The 19,371-nt window shown below is 44.5% G+C and overlaps 1 protein-coding gene across 1 annotated transcript in view; it reads left to right on the forward strand.

The window, feature by feature from the left end:
* Positions 1-17,203, forward strand: part of pigk (phosphatidylinositol glycan anchor biosynthesis, class K) — a 29,016-nt gene extending 11,813 nt beyond the window's left edge. Inside the window, exons 10-11 of the mRNA XM_012815389.3 lie at positions 8,743-8,818; positions 15,552-17,203. Coding sequence (XP_012670843.1) covers positions 8,743-8,818; positions 15,552-15,668 — 193 coding nt within the window. The 3' untranslated portion in view covers positions 15,669-17,203. The remainder of the gene's footprint in view (positions 1-8,742; positions 8,819-15,551) is intronic.
* Positions 17,204-19,371: the final 2,168 nt, after the last annotated feature.

Here is a 19,371-nt window from a genome sequence, read left to right on the forward strand (position 1 = left end):
GGAAGCTTCTATCAGTGTCGGCTGGGCTGTTGGTGGTGTTTGCTAGGTTTTTGCAGCATGTCTTTTAGGTAGTTAGCTTACTAGTTTTAGAACAGAACTCCGTATTGCTGCTTTAATTGAATGCATCTGTAATCAGGGCCAACAATAATGAAGGGTAGATAAACTAATTCATGCATCCATTCAGAATGCAGTCTTGACGCGATTGTACTGGTTGACCACTAGATGGAGTAAATGGATCTTGTTTTGTCGTGTTAGTAGTAGGGCTGCTCTCTTTTAACAAGGCCCCCTGATCCATAATGATTCTAGTCGAGAGGCATGAATATCTCTCTCACTCTATCTTTCACAAACACACACACTCTCACTCTCACTCTCACTCACACACACACACACACACACACACACACACACACACACACACACACACACACACACACACACACAAATACACCCACCCTCATATGCAGAGTGATTAAGAGATATCAAGTGTAACACTTAATCTCATTTTATGTCATATCAAGACACAGTTCTCATTTATACATTTGTCAATTGTCAGTTTGACTTTCTTACCAGTAGTGGAATAACACGCAGGGCACCATGCTCTGTGGTGCCCTGTGCCCGTTGCCACAGTGATGGGAAGCTGAGATGCTAAGCACACTTCCTTCACGAGAAATCCGTTTACAGCTCATTTCTCCGAGGAGCAATGAGGGCAATCTTCGCTCGCTTGTTTGTTCTCCCCCCCCCCCCCCCCTCAGAATTTATTATTTCAGGATTCTCAAGGTCACAGACACATCATTAATTCCAAACTGGCAAACAAATAAACACATCACAGCACAGTCCGTCACCCCTATGAAGTCCGTCATGTGCATTAGCCGTCTCCCGGGGCCCATTCAGAGCCGCCATTGACAGTTGGTTTGTCAATACAAATGTGTGTGTTTGCCATTATGACAGCAGTGTTGGGGAATTGGATTTATTTATGTTTACAAGCATCATAAGTTTCCAATCTAACAAGCCCTGGAGATGGTTGAAAATTAATTAGCATGTGAAATTCAGATTCGTGCTTCTATAGCGTGCCGCCTGGCCACGGGTGTGCAAACACTTCCCAGTCATTTGCAGTTAAATTGGTTGGGTTGGGAAGCTGCTTAGAAACTGGCTTCTCACTGCCAGATGAACCGGTGAAAAATGAACACGGGGAGAGACAGTAAGGAGCTGTGCGTTCATGGAGCCAGCTGCCTAGACGTCGGCCCCGGCAGTGAAGGCAGTGGGTGAGACACCGGTGAACAGGAACGAGGCTTGAGCTGTCTGGACGGCTCTCACAGGGGGATTTTCCTGCTGACACCGCAGCTGCCAGAAGGGGCAGGTTCACGGTGACAGCCTCTGGGACAGAGACCAGCTCCAGCCTCTGCGGCTGTCTGCGGCTGGTGCCACGCTGTGGCACTGCGGGGAGCTTGTGTACCTGTTCACTCCGAGCCTTGTGCACAGCTGCTGGCAGGAACACTGGCTGCTTCAAGAAATTCTTTCAAAAAAGAAAAAAAACATAGAACAATAACAGAATTGTCATACCTTAATACAGAACTGCGATAAAAAATAATATTAAAGAATAACTCTGACCTGTTATTATTGTTTTAATCATTCTCAGCATCTGTTCTGCCATTGCCTGTCCTGGCTGTTCCCTGTCATCCAGGGATCTCAGCCACAGCATGCCATCTATATGCTTGCTCTGGCCCGGATTCTCAGATTCAAACTAATGCAGTCAGTTGCCTTGCATCCATTGCGCCCTGGGCAAGCTCTCTCTCTGTGTGTGTGTGTGTGTGTGTGTGTGTGTGTGTGTGTGTGTGTGTGTGTGTGTGTGTGTGTGTGTGTGTGTGTGTGTGTGTGTGTGTGTGTGTGTGTGTGTGTGTGTGTGTGTGTGTGTGTGTGTGTGTGTGTGTGTGTCAGACAGAACTGACAGAACTAGGGAACAGAGCAAGGGAACAGAGCAAGGGAGCAGTCCTGCATTAATGGTGTGCCCAGTCTAGGGGTACATGAGGAGTCAAGGGCAGCAGTTTATTTGTGGAGATGCTCCCTTTAGTGTGCTCGTCTGGTAGGTGCTGGAAGCCCCAGGACCACTGTGTCGTGCGTCTGGCGCTGATAAATCACATTCTTATCAGACTTCGGCTGAGAAAACTTAGTTAAAAATAGACTGTGATTAAAGAGGCTAACATATACACAGTGCTGGTGTAACAGAAATAGTTCACTTTGTGGGCGTGTGTTCCTTGCCGAGGTGCATAATTTAAAGTGGAATCGCAGACGCTAAAAATAGCTGGCTGCTAATTAAAGTTTGAAAACTCCATCTTAAGTGTGCAGTATATTTTATTTACTCAGCTAAGTCAGATATGTGAAAGGCGCTTCTCATTGCTTGACCTGAACCAAGGCTTTTGTTTTGCACTCGAAAGACGGATACTTCTCTTGCAAAGACGCGTAGAGTGGAATAGCTTCCCTGGATTAATAACCTTTACATCATTATGTAGCGTTTGTAGACGCATCTTTGTAATGTTTTGAAATTCTCATCATACAGACCATGCATCTCTCTATCTGGTTTGGATTTAAATGCCTGTTCTAATTGAGACACACACACACACACACACACACACACACACACACACACACACACACACACTTCTCAGAGCGGCCATGTTTTCTCCTCCCGGCGGCCATAGCAGGTCCGCCATTAAGTAAATTGCATTTTTTGTAGAGGACATTTTAATAGACCCCCCCTCTCCACTTATTATGTGCGGGTCTAAGACTTTTATGAGATTGCATTGTAGAGCAGGTTTGCTGAGGGGGATGATGTTGACTATGCAGCGAAGATTGCAGCCCGGCCCTAATGAAATGTCAGTAGATGTAACAAAATGGTGAATAAATCACCCAGCACCACTGAGTGCAATGGGGAAAAAAGAAATGATCTCAATTACCGCCACTTCCCCCCTGCATGCTTTACTCAAGATATGCACTGGCCCAGCAACTACCTTACAGGCTTCAGACCAGTAATTATACCGTGGGAGGGACATTTTCTGCTGTGTCCCTATTGCTCACTGTTCTCCTCTCCAACATGAAAAAACATTATCGAGGTAGAGTGTACGAATATTTCATAAAACCTTGTCCTTCCAGTATTCTCTCTCCAGTCTCTATACTGCTCGTCACACACAAACACACACTCTGCTCAAGCTCTACATTGCCTTGTCCTTCCCTCCAACCCTTTGTGCTTTGTATTGTTCAGCTTCTTTTTCCTTTTGCACCGTGCTCTCAGTTATTTCAGTTTTTCGTTGCTTTCTGCTTCTTCTCCGAGCGTCTTTGCATGACTCTTTAACAATACATTTCACTATGGGTCTGTTTTCCATTGTTAGTTTCAGAGTTGTATACAGAGCCCAGTCCACTATTCAGGCTAGATAATGGATGAATGTGTATTCCCTCCCTGTGAAGCCTTTTAGTCACAAAGTCACTTTGCCTTGTGAAGAAACATGCAACAATCAAATCGTTACACGTTATGAATTGTATAAAAGGTGCAGTCTGTGATTCTAATCCCATACACTTTTTGTCAAATTCGGTGAATTGCTCCTTATGGTCCTCTAGCTGTCCGTTCAGTGTTTGTGCAAAAAAAAAAGAACCTCTGTCTGTAAATGGGAAGCAAACCTAGTGGCTCGGACCGAGTCATACACGATCCCAGCCAGTCAACACAGTGCTTTAGACACACGGGAGGGAGGTGTGTGATTTGATTGGCTGTTGAACTCAAATATCAACAACCTTGTGAAACCGAAACGGAATCATGATTTGCATCTTTAAAAGAGAGAGGTCCATACTATGAGCAAAGAGCCCTCACTGAAAGGCTCCAAAGAATGTGTGTGCTGTGCACCGGGCTAGCAGCCTGCCATGCCCAGTTTGTTAATAGGTCCTCAGCTATACTGATGTCAGAGTGAACACACCTATTGATCAGCCTGAGGCTTCAAAGCACCACAGCCCATCGCGGGTGGCTGTCAGAAATCACTGTTCAATATTTCATTTTCATCACCGCCGCAGCTGAAAGGTGCTACCTGCTTCATTCCTGCAACCTGCATCAGGTGTGGCACCTGCACTTTGAACAGGGTGCGCGCTGAACACTCGGAGAATACACCACGCAAAGTTCCCCTAGTCCATCGCCAGCAGGTCTGCACACAGCCTTCTGAGCAGGTGAGGGCTTTGGTGGTGAGTCGACGAGAGAGAGCGAGAAAAAGAAAGAAAGAAATAGGGAGTGAGAATGTAAAAAATGAGTGCCATTGTCTGGGCTCTGTGGAGAGAGTGGGCAGGCAGGGGTTAGGGAGCCTGATAAGGTGCAGTGGTCCACAGCAGCAGTGCCGTAAGGCTGACAGCCCATTCCGTCACCTAGCTAATGGAGAGCTTTATACCCCCATCCACAGGCCATGAGTCCGCTCCCTTAGTCACCGACCAAGATGTGGGGAGCCATGTGTTAAATGAAATGAGTAAATCACACCATTCATTCATTCGTTCATTCAGACTCTTCTTTTCAAACACTTATTGACTCAGACACTTGTCCAAAACAGTCATGTAAAATGTCCGACATGATAATCGTTAACATATTGTACATGATGCACACTAACTATGCTTGAGTCCGAACATTGTTGTAAATTCACCCGTGATTGTTTTTGAAAGGAACAGGTAGGCTATGCTTTATTTCTGACGTGTATGTTATGGTGCATTCAAGACAACTCGGAATTTGGAGATCGACTTAAATGCTTTCGAGCCAAATGAAAACACAATAATGTGATGATTACGAATCAGAATATTTTCCTTCTACCTGTTGGTTGCGCTTTCTGACTAACAGACCCCAATCTGTTAAGTTAGACAACCTCTTGTCCTCCACTCTCACCCTGAAGACCGGCATGCCACAAGGCTGTGTGCCGAGCCTTCTTCTGTACTCCTTCCTCCCCCACGACTGGGTTCCTCTACATGGTTCTAACACCAAAATCAAGTTTGCGACGACATCATGTGGTAGGCCTGATCCGAGGGGATTTCAAGACGGCCTACAGGGACAGGGTCCAGCACCTGGCAGCGTGGTGTGCCAACAACAATCTGGCCCTTCACAACCAGAATATCAAGGAGATTATTGTAGACTTCACACCCAGAAGACCAAGGAGATCGTTGTAGACTTCAGGCAAGCTAGGAGCCACGCACACCCCCTATCCACTTCAACAGAGCTGTACGGGTGTGTATCACGCTGCAAAAAGGTGCGACAGAGCCTTTACTTCCTGCAGCTTCTTAAGAAAGCTTGCCTGTGTCCCACAATGCTGGTGTACTTTAACTACTGTACCATCAAGAGCATACTTGCCAGCTGTATCTCGGTGTGGTATGGCAGTTGCTTCACAGTTGATCCACTGTGAAGCACTCCAGTGGGTACTGAAAACTGCCCAATGGCTCACCAGCACCCAGTTGCCCACCATTGGGAATATTTACCATAAACACTGCCAGGGCAGGGCGAAAAGCATTATCAAGGATGCATCCCAACCTAACCATGGACTTTTTACTCTCCTCCCATTTGGCAGGAAGAGCTTCTTCCCTGAAACTGTGACTGCTGAACTCCAGACCACAGTACTACGCATGATTGCACTCATTACTGCACTGTCTCCGTACACGCACTGCTTATTCTTGCACATGCTGAACCTCTCATGTTGATCAAATTATTTTATTATTTATGTTGTACATATAGCCAACTGTACAACTTTTGTCTATACTGTACATACAAACCCTATATACGCTGCATTATAGGGTCAGGTTTGACCCTACGTTAAATGTCACGCCTCGGCTGTCGGAATGCTAGCATGCTGTTTAAACCACACTGTGGAAGCATAATGCCGTAATATGTCGTAATGAGGGGTTTTCTTAATGCCGATACAGCAGGATCTCTGTTTAAAAGGGGCTTGAGAGACATGTTGCCTGCCCTGTTACTCTGGACCCTGCCAGTTCCACTATAGCCCCCGCTCCTCTCTGTCTGCCTGTCTGTCATGAAAAGGATGCCCTGTGTGGCCTTTCACCTGACACCTCTGAAATTACATGTCAGTCACCTGCCACCAAGCCTGGCCAAATTCTGGTACAAACAGTTTTTTGAACATTAATTTTCTTTTATATAATAGTATCTGAATAGATGATGCACAGCATATACAGTATGTATGTATACATTTACATATTTTAAATAACCAAAAACAAACCTAAGAATAGGTCAACAAACTCTTAAAGTGGGGTCCAGAGACCCATAGCCATTGGCCTAGGGATCCTTTTCCTTGATTGGTTACCAGGGGGTCCCCAGAAAGAAAAAACCAACCAACCATAAGTAACAGAATATATGACTGATTTGGTAACAGGTTTCATACAATTTTTGTATAAAACATCTAAACTCAAAAATCTTATCAGATGGGGGTGCCTGGAAAAGAATCTTATCAAATGGGGATCCCTCCTTGGTCTAATTTGTGGCAGTTTAGGAGTCCTTGATATACAAGAGTTTGAGAACCGCTGTGCTAAATAATATTTGAACATGCCAATTACAGTGCTGTTTTCAAGTGTATTCACCTTGAACTAAAAATAAAACTGACATAAACAAATAGTGAAAGCTGGTTTACACAATGAAACAAATGGCACTAACACAATAGATAGGGTCTGGAGGAGTCTACCTTTGATATTAACAGATGAAGCGCTAACGTTAGCCGCACTGCTGTTGCTAGGTTGAGATTCATTAACGTTATCATCACTCCGTAGCGCATCAAAAACATTCCTGCAAAGTTATTGCATGCTGTGTGGACAAATGTTTCTGCATATTGGTAGTATTTTCCCCATTTGATGAAATAAACATTTTGCAAGCATTGCAAGTGGCCCTGTGGTCATCTTTTCGCGTGAAATATAACCACACTTTTGGAGTCCTCTGCCTAGATGCTATGTTGGATGCGGTCTAAACAAAACAAAACGGCACTGATATCAATAGCGGAATCGTTAAGGACTTTGGCTAACGATTCCAAAGAATCGGTCCACTCGGAACCGGTTCTAAATAGGGCTGAACGATTAATTGCATTTGTGATTTAATCGCGATATGATAGAACGCGATTTTCTAACCGCAACGTTCGCGATTTAAAAACGTGCTCTAATAAAATAAAATAATAATTTTTTTCTTTTTTTTCTTAAGATGGTACATTTTGCACACAGTGTTTAAAAAGTGCATGCCTTGTGTTTATTCTTACAATGACTTTGTTTAAATTACTTAAATGCACAGTGGCAAAGCCACCGATTTGTTGTTCTTGATTCTGTAATGAGCAGTTAGATAAAAATGTAAAATGTGGGAAATAATATTTTACACTAAATGTATCTAATATTGTGTTGGTCATATTTAAATAATTCATTACAATTTGTTGGGAAAAAAATTTGGATAAAATAAAAAAATCGCATATTAAATCGGAATCGCAATATTTGGGGAAAAAAATCGCAATTAGATTATTTTCCCAAATCGTTCAGCCCTAGTTCTAAACAACAACCGGTTCTCGATTCCCATCCCTAGGTGGGGGGGTTCGTCTGTGAGACAGAAAGAGTACACATACAGGGGTATGAGTTACATAATTACATGATACAAAATAACAGTAGAATAGCGATTTTCGGTTCTATCAGTCCCCCCATATGAGCATTTCTATGCTCACACAAGAACCACCATGCAACAACCAATCAGAGCAGGAAAACATCAATATGCGGTTCCATCAGTGGTCATGGTCAGGATGGAGAGCATGACTTACTCTCCTTGATTCTGTTGCACTCGGTCTCTATATCTCTTCCTCCCTTTTCTCTTTTTACTATTTTTGTTTCCTTTTCCTTTCTCCTTCTCCTTTACTTTTTTTTCCATTCTCTCTCTCTCTCTCCCTTTCCCCTCACATCTCTGTGGTCATTATTAGGGCTTTTATGTGTCTCTTCCCATCCAGCTGAAATCCTCCTGCAGAGTAGATTCTGTCTGTCTCTGTCTCTCTGTCTCTGTCTGTCTGTTTCTCTGTTTCTCTGTCTCTCTGTCTGTCTGTCTGTCTGTCTGTCTGTCTGTGTCTTTGTCTGTCTGTCTCCGTAAACTGAAGGGAGCTTAGGCGCTGCCTCCTGAAGTCAATCTTCTGTCCATTTGCTTGTTTGTTTGTCTCTTTTCTTTTTTCCTCCATTTTCTGTTTTCAGACAAGTCTTGTGTTAGTGTAGTCTTTGGCTGAGTTGTCCAAGTCAGAAACATTGCAGCTGAACATTTAACCCAAGCTTGTCTGTGTTTGTGTGCCTTGCATTAACAATCAGTTCCTTTGGTATGCTTGAAACAGAGCAGCTCCTCAAACTCTAGTTCTGGCTCCCATTGTTTGTATTGATTTCCCCTCGCTTATGTGGGTTGTGTGGGTTGTGTGTGTGTGTGTGTGTGTGTGTGTGTGTGTGTGTGTGTGTGTGTGTGTGTGTGTGTGTGTGTGTGTGTGTGTGTGTGTGTGTGTGTGTGTGTGTGTGTGTGTGTGTGTGTGTGTGTGTGTGTGTGTGTGTGTGTGTGTGTGACCATAGGCCAATGCAGGCCCATTTCAGTGGAGAAAGTGCTGTTGTGTTCCTGCTTATTAAACTGGGTTTGGGTGCCAGCCGAGGCTTGTGTTGGCGCAATGAGCTCTCAGCTGCAGGCGTGATGGACTGACTGATTGTGTTTGTGTCTGTGCTGCCATGTTTCTTCTCCAGGCTCTTCACAGAGGAGCCTCCCAGTCAGACACTCTCCTATGTGGACCAGCTCCCTGTGGCTAAGATTATACACCAGGTAGGCTTTTCTATCTGTCTTTGGGGGTGGGGGGGGGGGTAGGTATATCTATTGTATTAAAACGTTTGTCTTTTGTTTGATTGCTTTTAATGTAGATGAGCAAATATAGGTCTGGGAACCTTTTGTTGTTCTGTATGACAATAAGGACGGCAAAGTCTACTTGTTGTGGTTTTTTTTTATTTAGAAATTGTAATAGTTTGATAAGCACTGGGCCACCTTAAACACGGAGAAACTGTCCTGTTTTATTCCAGCCAAGCAGCAGAGCACCTGATTATTTTCTTTTTATATCAACTGATTAGTTGGCTTGAAACCCTACAACCACATAATTCCTGTGTGTGGGTATGGATTGGTTGAACAAATTACCCAAAATCCACTCAGTTTCCTGAAGCGTGTGATTGAAAGTAAAGTGTGATTTTCCGAGCAGCAGCAGCAGAATCTCCACACCTGTGTTAGGCGCCACAGGTGCGGCAGAGAAAGCGGAGAGGGAGGGGTGTGAGATGAGTTGGGGAAATGTCTGTGGAGGCAGGTGTGTGGAAAGTCCCGGTCTGTCTCTACCAAGGTCAAGGAGATCAGCGTCTGTCTGCACCCCTGAATGAGCGTGAAACGGTAGGGCAAGAGAGAGATGAGTGGAGGAGAGAAAGAGGGAGGAGACAGAGAAATGATAAGAATACAGAAGCAGGAGGCAAAGAGAGAGCTGAGGGGATGGAGGGCATTTGCACTTGGACCTTCACCACCAATATCATATTGTTCTGTTCAAACACAAGGACACCGCTGGAGAAAAACAAAATTCTTTCTCTCTTTTTTTCCCTTTTTCTCATTTTCCATGCCTGTTTTTTGTCATTGACTCATTTGCGCTAACAGCAGGGCACCCTGGTTGTTGCAGGGTTCAATTAAAAGCGCTAACGATGTAATGAACGCCTGCCTTGCTGCCAGCATACTGCCAGAGTAATACTTAGCTTATGAGGGCACTTGAACATTCATCTGTGCAGCTCAGTGTCTTCTTGGCCTCTGCTGTGTGTATGGTGCAGCATGGCCCAGAGTAGATACAGCAGTGAGATTAAGCCTGTGGGGAGCGTAGGCTATATGAGAGAAGCAGCAGGCCTGTGGTGGTGGTAGTAAGGACTTTGGCCAGTGGTGATGTGCTCCTCTCCGGCAGCCTTTCGGCTCCGGCTCCATCAGCGGCTCCATCAGCGGCCCCTTGCTGGGCTCCATCACGTCCAGGGCACAGCCCTCTCGGCCCCTACTGTCTCCACACCATCAGGCACTCCACACTTTCACCAGAGCCTCCACACACACACACCAGCTTACTACCCTCATGTATAACACTGTGCTGTCTGTAACCCAAAAAGGTATGGAAGTTTATAGAATATCCTGCATCATGTGTTCAGGTCTAGTTCTTAGATTTTCCGACAACCACCGTTCCATTCTCTTCACTGAGGTAAATCCCTATTGCAGCTAGCGTACTTTGGGCTGATGTGTCAGTACAGTTCAAACAAACACACAGGACTGTGTCAAAGGGCCAGCTTTCTTCACCTTCCTGACATCCCAAGACCAAGGACAGGTAATATTACCAACATTAGTATTCCTGGTTGCTAAGATAGCAGAAGACTTGCTGTGGACATAGAACCCAGGAGGATGGATCTCATTTCATATTTATATAATGCTGTAAATTGTCAGTAATCGTCACTGACAAGTCCAGAAATGACAACAACAATCTAAACTTCATGGAATACATTTCCACTGTTTAAACTGTGCTTATACACTAGCTAGAAGTATGCTTTTGACCCATAGGTATTTTGCTCACAGTAAAATGTATGAATTGTTGGAGAAGAAGGATAAATATATATACCATATTCATCTAAATAACATGTAAGATTTTACAGTACAGCTGTGTCAGTTTTTGTACTCTGACCCTTGTCCTTACCCGTTAGTTAAAAAGCAACCCGACGCACTCAATCAACTGCTGTCGCTAACAAGGGACACTACTGCTAAAAATGGATAGCGCTCTTTTATCTTACATGCACTCTCACCTCAGCCACCGCCCATTTCAGCTACTCCTGCAGCTCAACCTTTCCTGTCAGCAAAGCATTAGCAAGGCACAAGGTTACTGGTCCAATTAATGGGATGTACTCATATTGTATGCCTTTAATGTACTACAATTTGCTTTGGATAAAAGCCTTTACTGCATGACTGAATGTAAATGTTAATGAAGTCCTATGGAAAGTACGGCTCTCAGCCTGTGTGTAATCCGCCTTATGCATCTAATGGACCAGTGGTCCTTTTTACTGCTGCCGACTGATGTACCAGCTAATGAATGAAGATGGGCTGTATTTTCCTGTTCGTATCACTGTCAAGTTCAAGTGCTGCTCTGTCCTGCATACAGACAGTATGTAGTCCAATGATGAAACATTTCAAACAGTTGACGTCTACAACAGACCACCACAGGCAATGCAAGACATTCCAGGATCAGAGTGTGAAAAAAAAAATTGTGAAGCCCTCGTCCCCTCGTAATGAGAGCGAGAGCCCAGCGAGCGAACAAGCGAACACTCGGGGAAGAGGCTTGTTTTGTCATTTCCTGAGACATGACTCAGTTCTCCTGCCTAATGAAGCTCTTATGCCCCTCCACCCCCACCCACACCCCCTTCTTCCTCAACACAAAATTGGATTGAGGATGTGAGACATGGACGTACTCACTGACACAGATGCTGCTCTACTTTGGAACAGGATTTGTTTCACAAGTCCTCCGTATTCCTGGCTGTATCAGGCCCGTCATAGCAGTGATTCATTGCTCATGCTTTCCAGGGTGATGTGTGGAAGCAGCGTATAGGAACCATTTTTCATTCCCCCCCCCTCCTCATCGAAGGCATCACACAGGACACTCTTAGAGTTGCCTTCATTAGCCGCTGAACAGGATGGAGGAGGAAATGACATCCGTTTGATATTCATTAGCCAAGGTGCGAGTCACAGTTTCATTAAAGGGAATGTAAAACTAGGCTGAATAATCACGGTCCTCTGTTCGAATGACTATGTCCGTCCCTTTAACCTTCTGTTCATCACAGTCTTTTATGTAATTTCTGTGAACTCACTTGGGTTTAGCAGTGGTCTCTTATAATCCACACTGTCTCTGAGGTTTTAATGGGACTTCCTCTGACCAGAAGCCAAGACCTTGTAGTAGCTCACAGCTGTATTATGTGGTGATCTGAACTCTTAATAGTCTTCTAATGTAATTCCAGAATCAATCATTTCATTCATCTGCAGCAGAATTTGTTATTTAGCAGTTGGCATAATCTTATTTGAATGACAAAAAATGGTTGTTTAAAAAGCTTTTTATCTCATCAGTCTCTGAGAATTAAAACTCAAAAGAAACCCTTTATCAAAACAAAGGCCACATACCAAAATGGAACATACAAAAAAATAACTGCTTTGTTTTAGTTCGGCTGCTAGAAAGAAATGCCAAAAAAGGCCTGTTTGAGAGTGCTGGCCCTAGAAGCATGGATACTTATATAAATAAAGAAAATCACTGTCTTCCAAGTTGCTTCGGAAGCACTCCATTCGCCTCAGGCCCATTCGTGAGCAGCCACTCCCACTACCCATGACGCAGTCCCCAGTTCTCCTCCCACCTGTGTAGCGTCTCAGGCTCCATTAACCTGTTTCCATTCTCTTTCACTCCTCACTAGAACAGAGCTCTTCAGGCAGCTTTCAGTGACATACTTATCGAATGTGGAGTCTCCTGAATGAGCCTCCTTCACACACTTCTACCCAGGTTGTCTCGTGTCTGCAGAAGCTGCACGTCAGGAGCTCTCCGTCTCCACTGTCCCAGCTCCACTCGGAGCTCTCCTGGGAAGCAGACTATAATAAGAAACCGTCTGGAATCAAACCTATCCCGCGCCGTCTCTCTGAGGGAGCACAATGAGGGATATTCCAGATTCCAGTCCCACCAGGGTCTTGCAAGGGTTTGTTGTGATTGTTGCGGCCCAAAAGTGATGAATTATTGCGGGTATAAGAGGGAAACACAACCTGCAATGGCCTAGAATTAGCAAAATTGCTAAATCTTGGAGGGACTGAGGTGACTGGGACAGTGGTCTGGCTGAAGACGGTGCCTACTGTTTTCTGTAGCGGTAACCAGGCCCTATTGTCCCCCATTGCTGGTCTGCTGGTCTTGATGTGTTCTGGAGGGGCCGGAAAGGCCCACTGCTTGTGACTTTGTCCTGGTTTGACGTGATGGGGGTCCTCTTATATTCACTGTTTTGTTTGACAGCTTGTTGTTTTTACCATATGGCTAGAGGAAATCAAGAGGGAAGGTGGAAAATGGATAGTTGCTGCTCGCTGTGTCATGCCTGGGAGGAATTTTAATTGCTTGACATTTTCAAGTGTGTGTGTATGTGTGTGTGTGAGGGGAGATGAGGTTCATTACTTGCACCTCAATCATGACTGAAAACGAAAGCATTCTTTCCATTCCAAGCCATTCATTTTTGCCCTAACTCATTAATCTCTGCATTTATATAGTGTGTTGTGTTTGTGGTGTATTCTGATGAGGACTGTGTGGGAAGACAATGTGGGCATTGCTGTCAGAGGTAGGGCTGTGGCAACTATGAAAATTCTCTCTTACCTTATACCAAGGGTGCAGTATAGCATTCTCTGCAGTAACCTCACCTTAAGCACAGGAGGGCACAAAAGGCCCATACTCGAGCTGTGTGTGATTGACTTGTTATCTGAGATGACTGAAGCTTTTGGAGCCCTCAAGGCCACAGTCGAAAGCCATGTTCATTGATCAAGTGGTTTCCATGGAGATAAGCAATCCCCCCCCCACCCATGTTCGACTGGTTTGGGTGTCCTGGTGTGAGGGTACCTGCTGTGCCGCGCGAAAATGTCAGGTATGGGGAGGCGCAATCCCAGTGGTAATCCTTCTCTAAAGAGAGTCACAGGCCACTCATTCACTCGCAGCTGACGGAAGGTGTGTGGAAATTAGCCTGCTAATTGAAGAAGCTGCATCTTTCTATGTGCGTGCGTTCGTTCGTGCGTGTACACGTGCACTCTGTAGCCTATAATAAAAGATGGAGTGTCTGCTACTCTGTACTATGTACAGACAGGACTGGGCTGCCATGCATTTGTGATGTGTTTGTGTGCGACTGCATTTTAGTGTTTTACTGTTTGTACGTATGTGTCATAATTATAATTTAGTTCTAATGCTATTTTGCTCTGTGTGCTGTTCCTTCCACTACCCTCACCGCCATGTGTGATTTATGATAACAGGCTCTTGGCTCTGCTCTGTGTGTGTGTGTGTGTGTGTGTGTGTGTGTGTGTGTGTGTGTGTGTGTGTGTGTGTGTGTGTGTGTGTGTGTGTGTGTGTGTGTGTGTGTGTGTGTGTGTGTGTGTGTGTGTGTGTGTGTGTGTATCAGTAGGTGAATTATATCATCTCATAGTAAGAGGAGTATATGCTGTACTGCTTTTTGTGTGTGCGTGTGTGTGCCCAGTTGCTTTGATGTGTGTGTGTGTGTGTGTGTGTGTGTGTGTGTGTGTGTGTGTGTCTTGGGCTTGTGAAGCTGCTCGTGTCAACTGCAACCACTGCTCCCTGTCATGAGGCATCAATCAGGCCTCACTCCACTGCCTGTGGTGCTCCTGACGGGCTTCACACACACACACACACACACACACACACACACACACACACACACACTCACACGCAGAGAAGGTCAACGTGCCTCCTCACCCCTCACACTAGTCATCGTCTGCTGCCCCATGACCTGTGCGTGAGTTCTCGGTGAGAGTTGTCAGCGGTGCAGAACGCCTTGGCAAAATGAGTCCGTGACTCACTCGTTGTTTTCTTGTCTTGACTTCTCTCCACCGCTCCACCTGGCCTCTTCGAATCTCTTTTCCCCCTACCGTCTCTTCCCTGTTTGTGTACGTGTGTTTGTACATAGGTTTCTGGACAAGGGTTGTGGTTGTGTGTGTGTGTGTGTTTGTGTGTGGTGTTTGTGTGTGGTGTGAGTGTGTGCGCGCATGTACGTACATGGCTAGACAGAGTGTGTGTGTGTGTGTGTGTGTGTGTGTGTGTGTGTGTGTGTGTGTGTGTGGCTCTCCTGTGGCTCAGCCTCGCCGGCCTCACCCCTTGGGAACGGGGACGGCGCTGAGTCTGAGCTGCTGATATGGGGTGGTGGGGGAGACTGTACTACAGCACTCCAGCATGTCCACCACTGGCTTTATCTGCATCTCCCACGCCGGCCATCTCCCCGCTGAATCCCGTTATCTACCCTCCCTCTTACATCTCAAATCATTCTCATTCTTGCTTGCGTCTCGTTTCTTCCTCTCTTGCTCATCTCTCTCTCTTTTGCTCATCTCTCTCTTGCTTATCTCTCTCTCTCTCTTGCTCATCTCTCTCTCTCTCTCTCTTTCTCTCTCTCTCTCCCCCCTCCACTGCACTGTTTCTTTTCTCTAGTAATGTAATTGGAAAAGTTATGAGGACTTTGCTTTTAGAGGTTAAGTAATACAGCGGAAGATATAATATTCATACATAGAACGATGATGTGGTGACAGAGCGTGCGTGTGTCTTGCTGCGTGCGCGTGTGTGGCCCTGGGTGCGCGTGTTTGCATGCCTGCCTGTGTGAGTGCGCGTGCACACTATTGTGTGTGTGAGGATGTGAAAAACCGTCTGTGTGATCTCTGCGTGCCGTCTTGGCGTGGTGTTCTGACCACGAGGCCTGAATGCTAACCAGCTGTGTTCTTTCCTCCTCAGAAACCCAAGCAGAAGGACTGGCACCCGCCCGACGGCTTCATCCTGGGCCTGTGGACCCTCATCCTGCTCATCTTCTTCAAGACCTACGGCATCAAACACCTCAAGCACATCTTCTGAGTGGGAAAGAGACACTGTGGAGGACCGGTGGCGCCAATTGGGCTGGGAAAGCCGTCCGGTCCACCACCAGCCCCCTGGCGCTTTTTTTGTGGGGTGGCGTGCAAGCAGAGAGCTGAGGCTCTCATGGAAATACTTGAATTACTTTCATGAATTGTTCAGTTTTGTTTTTACTCTTTCTGTTATGGCTGCAACTCTGGCTGTTGTTTAGAGTCACCTTACACTGTAATTATCTTATATCGGTGTGGAATTGAGGGTGCGTTTGATGCTTTTCACTGACAACTCTGCTCTCTGCAACAGTGTCATTTCATCCCTTTCTGAACCTCAGTGAATGTACCCGTTGCACATTTTAGATTAGCAGTTAGTGTGCTAAAAAGATGAGTCACTGGCCTGAGATGTCACTGCATATTTACTCAATTAATAATTCCGTAATGGAGCTCTGTCATAAAATTCAGGGGGGTTAGTATCAAAGAAATGTCTTTTTTATGTGCTCTTTCTCGTGCTTTTCAGAACCGGTGACACGCCATAGAGTGGCTGCTGACCCTTTCAATATTGTATTTGCTATCCAGAAATGTCAGAGAACTCCTAAAGGAGACTGGAATGGGGCAGAGTCCTCCTTTGCATTACTGCTGCAGTCTACAGAGACTGTTGCACTGCAGTCTAAAGTTTTAGACATGTATTATTTCTGCAGTTCAGACAGTGAGTCTTAAAGCCTGTGATGACTGGTCAATGTAAATGTTCCTATACCAGAGGGAATCCCTATTTGAACTCTAGCGTTTCACTGAAGCGGTCTCTGAAGGTCACATATAGGAATGAATGTCAGGGGTTCAGACCAGCTTATTGGCCACCTCTGTGTTTATACACCTACATACACATAGGAGGGACAGCCATATCATTAGTCAAGTTCTGCGTCCAGCATTATCATAACACACACACACACACACACACCTCCCACTTACTCACACGCTGTGCAAGCTAGGAAGACTGATATGGATTGTGTCTGTGATAGATACATCCACTCCCCATTGCAGTATCCTGACTGTGTTCCATTAGCTAAATAGCATTTACTTAAATGATGTCCATTCATTCTACCCTTACATGGATGGAGCTGGCTCAACAGGCTTTAGGAAGGCTTTGAAATACAACCCCTGTGTAAAATGTTGCCTTTGAACACAAAATATGGAAAATGGAACGAAAGTGATATTCTCAATTATGTATTTATTTTTGTCACCCAGCACTTTTTTATCTGGAAAGAGCTGCAGTTGGGTTTCTTGGGTATGTGTGAAAGAGTATGGGTTTAACTGCTGTGTTAAAGAGGGTTTAACTGCTTGGGTATGTGTGAAAGAGTATGGGTTTAACTGCTTGGGTATGTGTGAAAGAGTATGGGTTTAACTGCTGTGTCAACACATTTTCAGACCAATGTGTGAATCCTTTAAACCTCCTGCTGCATGTTTTTCTTATTGTGTGCATGCTCTTCCTGAAGGTGTTTTTTTTTTGCCTTTTAAGTGTGACTTTAAATAAAAGTGAAGGGAAAGAAACTTGGAGAGCTCTTTTGTGTTGTGTTTGCTTTTAGGTATGTAAGGAAAATTTTAAAAACAATCATGGCAATGGAATAATGGAATGCTCAGCTAAATATAATGATGCTAGTTTGGTGGGTTACACTGCAGTTGCTCTTGCAAACGGGCTGTGTCTTCTAGATGGATTTAGACTTGGTCACGTCACCCCCTAGGGCCCTGGAAGGAGCAGGATGGTGTAGAGCAGCCTCATGTCTGTTCTGGTCATGTCTCCATTTTGATTGACTTAGGGTTATGTTAGCCTACAACGTGGAGTGAGACTGAACATGGCTTGAACATCATTACAAATATTGTAATTAAACTAAACTGCTATGTCACATTTCAAACCATATACATTCTTCAGCAGCTACAGAACCCCATTCAGTATTTTTGTATTCAAGGCAGCCATTGTAGTTTGTGTCAGGTTGATGCACGCTGGCTATTGACAGTACAGAACTGCCAATAATGGGAAGGCTTCATTTTAAAGGTTAAAATTGTATGTTGTACATATGCTATGATGGAAAAAAAATTGACCATATCTGACAGTGATGGAGATCTGGGGTTAATTGTTAAATGTAAGCGTTGATCACAGAGTTTGTCTGAGTTCAATCCTGAAATATGACTTAAATGCATTTAAACTGACTGAATGTCATTTTAAAGAGCTAACACTGTTTAAGAGAAGGAACCCTGCAAGCTTTTATTGCCATTTCTTTTGTGCCAGTTTTTTGCTCTTGAAGGATTCATAGACCAATAGCGAAGAGTCTAAAATGTCAGTCATTGAATGTCAGATTTAATTTTTTTTACACTCTTCAGCAGCTCCAGGATCCCATTCAATTTGTATGTATTCAAGACAGCCATTGTGATTTGTCAGGTTGATGCACTCTGTTGAGGGTCGCTCTTTGCTAACACTACAAAGCTAGAACTGATGACGATGTTGACTAGAGAGAATAAAAATGTATGGTGTCTAACTGTATGCTATGATAGAGATATTCAGTGGTAGGGGAAAATTGAAAAGTTAAATCATGACCACATTCCTGACCATGAAATATCAATAGACATTATTAAAATAAAAATGTTGCTCTCTAGAATTTGACTTCAGTCCTGAAATGTGACAAAAATGTGTTTATATTGACAAAATGTCAGGTGGAAAGAGCTAACACAAGAGTTTGACTAGCACTAGATGCCAAGGTGGCCTGATATGTTTTGTTGCCATTTATTTTGTGCCAGCTCTTAGGTCTTGAAGGACAAACCATACCTCTTTCTGGTATGAAAGAGCAGAACCAACAAAATGACATCCTTTTTTTTCTCACAGATGATCGAGCGCTGGCACAGTGTTTTTTTCTGCTCAACAGAAACAAATGGCAGTAGTCAATATGGTGCGAGTGAAGCTCAGACAAGGGATCCATCAGATGGACACATCCTCAGCTTCACCTGTATCCTGTGGCCATGTCATCCTGCTGATGAATGGCGTTTGGAGTAGGCATCTGGTAATCCTGCTCAGTTTGGAACACCGAGTTCCCTTTTGAGGTGAGGGTTACAACTTAAAGTTTTTAAACATACTTTTTCGAAAAAACCTAAATGTATTATTTTGAGCCTCCTTAATGGGTAGAGATGACTGCAGTATGGTGGAAAAAACACCGCTCACAACTCAGAGAATTCACACCCCATGTGGCTATTGAAATAACAGGATGGTGAAGAGGAACAACATGTTTCTTGTGGTAATTCCTCTTAGTGATTGATGCTGTGTGGTAGCAGTCTATCTGTTATTTGATGAACACAAACTACATTGGCACGGTTCAATTATATTTGTCTCTTGTGGTTACATGTTATTTGTACAACTGGTAACTTAGCCTTAATACATTCTTCACCCAGCCTTTCTGTGAGCTGTTAAAGAGATTACATCATGGGCTGTTATAAGAAAGGATTTCTTTGCTTCCTAATCTTTGTATACTAAAGGATCCTCAGTACAGTTCTCAGTTAATGCCTGATTTAGAGTGAGATTAAATAGTTGTATATGCAGTTGAGGTAAAAGCTGTAGGCAGTGGTTTGCCGCTATACGTATGACAACCAACCATAGCCTCACTCATCAGCTCAGAATGTGAGTGGTCTTCTGGAAGAAATGCCTGTGGCAGTGAGACAGGCCAGTGGTCATT

This window comes from Clupea harengus, chromosome 22 (assembly GCF_900700415.2).
Source record: "Clupea harengus chromosome 22, Ch_v2.0.2, whole genome shotgun sequence".
In the NCBI taxonomy this organism is placed as follows: domain Eukaryota; kingdom Metazoa; phylum Chordata; class Actinopteri; order Clupeiformes; family Clupeidae; genus Clupea; species Clupea harengus.